The sequence below is a fragment of the Arachis ipaensis genome, chromosome B06 (genome assembly GCF_000816755.2).
Source record: "Arachis ipaensis cultivar K30076 chromosome B06, Araip1.1, whole genome shotgun sequence".
Classification (NCBI taxonomy): Eukaryota; Viridiplantae; Streptophyta; class Magnoliopsida; order Fabales; family Fabaceae; genus Arachis; species Arachis ipaensis.
In genome coordinates, this window is record NC_029790.2 from 3,631,460 (window position 1) to 3,636,420 (window position 4,961).

Below are 4,961 nucleotides of genomic sequence, written 5' to 3' on the forward strand. Positions count from 1 at the left end.
GTAAAATGGAGTCCCATCGAACCGATAATACTCTCCCAAAATTGGTTTTATTGCATTTGTAGCCTCCATTGCATGGTAATGCGGCATTGTGGAGAACAAGTGATGTGCCACATGTGTGTCAGTGATGTTATGGAAGACCTTGTTCAGGATTCCATAGTCTCTGTCCACGGTCGCCAATGCTCCCCTCAACCAGTCCCACTCGGATGAATCGTAATGTGGCAATGCAGGGTGAGTGTGCTGCAAATATGTGATCAACACCAAGAATCCATTGACCACTAGCAATGGAACACCATAAACAGCCACAACCCAGGCAAGGCCTTTTGCCAGGACAAGACGAATAAGACCATAGGAAACTGCAAGCACTCCAGCATCTGATATGTATATTTGAAGTCGTTCGCGATCGGAGTAGATTGGACCATATGGGTCATAGTGGCAAGCAAACCTATCATAAGGCCTTCCCGAGACATTAAAAGCCAAGTAAAGTGGCCAACCAAGGGTGAGGGTAATAGTGAGTGTGAGCACTCTTCCTAGTGGGTTATTAAGGTACTTAGACCACCATGCAATACTAGACCTTTTCTTTGGCACAAAGACTTCATCCCTGTCAAGGGAACCGGTGTTGGAGTGGTGGCGACGGTGGCTGTATTTCCATGAAAAGTAAGGGACCAAGAGGCCAGAGTGGAGAACAAGGCCAACCGTATCATCAAGCCATTGATAATCACTGAATGCATGGTGGCCACATTCGTGTGCGATGACCCAAACACCGGTAAGGATGCAACCTTGGACAGCCCCGTAGAGAAGCCAGGCCAAGTAAAATAAAGGGGAAGAGAGTTTGTGGAAGTAATTGGTGGCGGCATAGTAGAGGCAAAAGGCTATGGTGAGATCATAGACAACATAGGAGAATGAGCGGATAACAGAACGCTGAAAACAGTGAGGTGGGATGGCCTTCTTGACTTGGCTGAGACTGAAGGGAGGTTTTTCATGCGGAACTCGCTTCGCATAGTCAGCCTCGACCGTCCTGTTTGAAGGAGGAACAGAGGTTCGGCCGCCAGCTCCCATCTTCCCGCAACCTGTACATAACATAACAGTGCATTTGTTTCTTATTAGCATTAATCAAAATTTAATTGTACCCGAATAAAATTTAGCACTATCTGAAGAAAGATATGAGCTAATACTTTTATTTGATTTGTGCAGAAAGAATGAGAATGGAAAATGTGTGTGGTCTCTAAAGCAGAAACAGATAATTAATTAAACACTATACAAGAACATTATTAACAGGATATTATAGTCATCACTGTTTACAGGTTCGTTAATTTTCATTTCCTTTCTCACTCAGTAAGGGGAAAGGATTACAGTCCGTGCTATAACCGCTATAATACATAACATACATAGTACATAAAGGCAAACTCAATGAAAAGTTAAAGTAAAAAAATGGTGAAAAACTCAAACTAAAAGCAAAACACCTTTCCAGCATTTACAAATACAAAAATTATATAGACTTTCATCATGAACACAGAATTATATGGAAAGGGGCAAGGTTGCAGGAAATTTTATGATTTTTGGTCAAGTTAATTAACTTGATACAAAGTCGTCAGTTGAAAATATAGAAAAGGAAAGAAAATTATCGAATAAAAAACATGGATATGAGCTTGCACTAGTCAGAGTATTTTGATAATGGTCTCGTGCCTAAATTTAACTCGCAAGATTCAAAAATAAAAGGGTAGATCCCACCTACTCTATTCTTTACTTTTAAGCAATTTAGACAAAAATTTCATAGGCACCAAAGAATTTCTCTTTGATATTACGAGGCTGCCATAACTTTGCCTGCATGAGTCATGGCCTTTCAAAGCAGGAATATGTCACACAAATTGTTAAGGTTAAGGTTTAAAAAAACTAGACATACACAAGAATACATCATTAATGTCAACAACTAAACTACACATCAGATTGACAAGTCTTTTAGGTTATAATAATTAGGATTATTAAGATTATTTTTTAACCGAAAAATCAGGCATGCATGCAGTTAAACTGAATAATGTCATAAGAGCCACATACAAAATAAACCTTCCAAAAGACTACATGTTACGCAACATTATATATTAGCAATTCTCTACAATGGACCACTGCATGTGCAATAAATTTGGTGAATATTTTTGTGGATCAGAGCCAATGGGGTCTCCGGTCCCGTCCAAAGTAGATAGGGACTTGCCTAGTGTGTGTCCAAAACCAATAGTGGAGCACACGGGATTTCAACATCAACTAATGCACATGACTATAGCTACATTGTGTCCTATATCTGACATGGTTCTTCAATTAAATAATTATGGCTTTGCATGCTATGCAAGTTGCAATCTTGCAGGCTCATCTTTCAATTTATTCAACATTTCAAGTACGCCCTAATTATGCAATCTAAATGCTACTCCTCCACATAATTGGTCCATATCATATCATAGCCACAGACGGTACCAACCAGAAAAGAAAACAGGATACATTTGTTTCAGTTTATTTGAGAATACAATAAACATTTTAACAACAAAAATTTGTTATAGAAGTTATTCATGTTACTCTTTCTAGTATTTCAACAAAATTAAGAAATACTTTTCTTAAAAGAGGTTATAAAAATTATCTCATATAAAAAGTTCCTCAACGCTTACTGTAGTTGACTGGTAGGAGTGGCACATGAAATGGGTAAAAAAAAGGAGCTAACTCTGAAATGTGTTCTTTTGCAGTTTTGGGGAATCAGCCGACCCTAATAAAGTACTCGCTCAGAGTGACCTCACTGTATATGTTATTACCTCTCTCGGAAATGCCGTCCCTCAATTATAATAAATTGCCATAGATTTTTACCATGACACCAACAAACTACTAAACATGAATCTGTCATTTTATATAGTAGTTATTTTCTCTTTTTCCATTCTCTTCAATTTTCTTCTCTCTTCCTACCCAAAAGGAGCATTGGAGTGGCCCTCTCTTGTAACCTCATAAACATACTAACTACTAAATACCACTATAAAGGTTGGAGCTTTTGTTGGTGAAATTAATTTTTAAAAACTAAAAAGGTACTACTAGCTAATAAATGTTGAGTTGGACTATTCATTAAAATATTAAAAAAAAAGCTTTAAACTCATTTAATTAATATACTTGTAAGTTGTAACACTTTTAACCAAATCGATTTTAAGATTTTCAAAGAATCAAACATTAAAAAATAGAAACATTAGATGGGGTGACCGTAAAAGTAACAAAAATAAGAAGAAACATTAGATGTAAATTCTTAACTATATGTTAGCAAATATATAATAATATCATAGTATAAAGCGGAGTCTCATTTTACTCATTTTAAAGATTTAGTCCCTGTTTTGCATTTTTAATTTATTCAAACTTAGTGCATAACACGATGAAAACTTGTAACGCGTCCTTTTTTTGACCTTTAATTCTGTCTACTCTAAACTTTTCTTTTGAAGTCAAGTGACGATTTTAGCCTATAATAGAAGTGCGCAAGTTGACGTCGGTTGGAAATGATCTTTCTAAACCAATAAGGGTAATTTCGTTAATTAAAGCTTTCCTAGCATTGGCTATTTGTGAGTTGTAAACCCAACTAGGATCATAGAATCAAAACACACACACATCTTACCAACCAATTAGTCCAAATTGGACATAGAATACTACAGTAATATAAAAAATATCTCCACCTAGAGAAAAAAAAATAATACATAAAATAAAAATCACGAGTGCACATCAAAGACGAATCAATCAATTGATATAATATTTCAACGAGATCTGCGTGCCACGTTATTTTTTAATTTTCTTGCCAAAAGATTAGTCCCTAAATTAGAATAATTAGGGTAAAATAATAGGTGAATGCTATGATGTTTAAAAGATAGTGTCTATTTATTAAAAAAAATTAAAAAATAATATTTAATTTAAAAAATATAATAATAAATAATTTTTAAAAAATCAAAATTTACTACAAAAAATAAGTTAGACAAAATTTAGGTACCGGTTCAGAGCCACCATAGAATTAGCCAAAATAATATATGGAAATGAATAAAGAAAAGGGTTTGGGCTATTTTGTTGGAGAACGGAGCGAGAAACCGTACAAAAAATCCGGAAAGGTCAGGTTGTTGCTTAGATCCGAGAGAACCTTACCTAAATATGCTCATAGCCGCACGTTAAAAAAGAAAAAAAATGCACATACAAACATATTTTATTTAATTTATTTATTTGAATTTATTTATCCTTATAAAAAAATAGTAAAATACGACTGAAAGAATCGTTGCTTGGAAAGAGACAAACAAGTGGAGACAGAATTGGTTAAATAATTTTGTGATGCTACGATGAAAGAGAAAGAGGAAAGAGATGCAAATAATGAAAAAAACACCTCAGAGATAACACATTCTTGTTACGGAAATAAAAAATAAGACATGAGGAAAGCAAGGAGGGAGGTAAGGGGGATTATGAATGCTTCAATTATGTAACACAATGGACCCTACTGAATCAGAAATTACCACCACATCTAATGAATTAATGAACGAAGAGATCTATGGCATCCAATGAAAAGGTTAGTTAGATCTAGGCGAGTGCGGAAGAAAAAGCGTGAAGTGCGATTGATTAATAAGCAGGTAGCATGGCATTGAATTGAATTGAGGAGAAAGAGGAAGAAGGAGGTGTACCTGGATGGAGGAGAAGGTGTGACGGAGGAGGAGGAATGTGTGTGGCGGCAAATGAAGAAGGTGTGAGGAAATGAGAGAAGGGGGCAGAGGGGTATGGGGCGCAAAGAAGGAGTATTTAAGCGTAAAATTGTGATACTCCTCCATTTGCACTTTCCGTCCATCCACTGTTATATGGGCCCCACCGCACCATATATTACTAACTAATGTACTACTACTATACATTTTTTTATTATTAATAAGTTATAATATTCTTCTTAAAATTAATCATGGTAATATTAAATATGTATTGTTTTG

General features: G+C 35.6%; 1 protein-coding gene across 1 annotated transcript in view; it reads right to left on the minus strand.

The window, feature by feature from the left end:
• Nucleotides 1-4,801, minus strand: part of LOC107645414 (omega-6 fatty acid desaturase, endoplasmic reticulum isozyme 2) — a gene marked incomplete in the record, with an annotated part of 5,603 nt that extends 802 nt beyond the window's left edge. Inside the window, 2 exon segments of the mRNA XM_016349428.2 lie at nucleotides 1-1,067; nucleotides 4,668-4,801. Of these exon segments, the coding sequence (XP_016204914.1) occupies nucleotides 1-1,056 (1,056 nt within the window).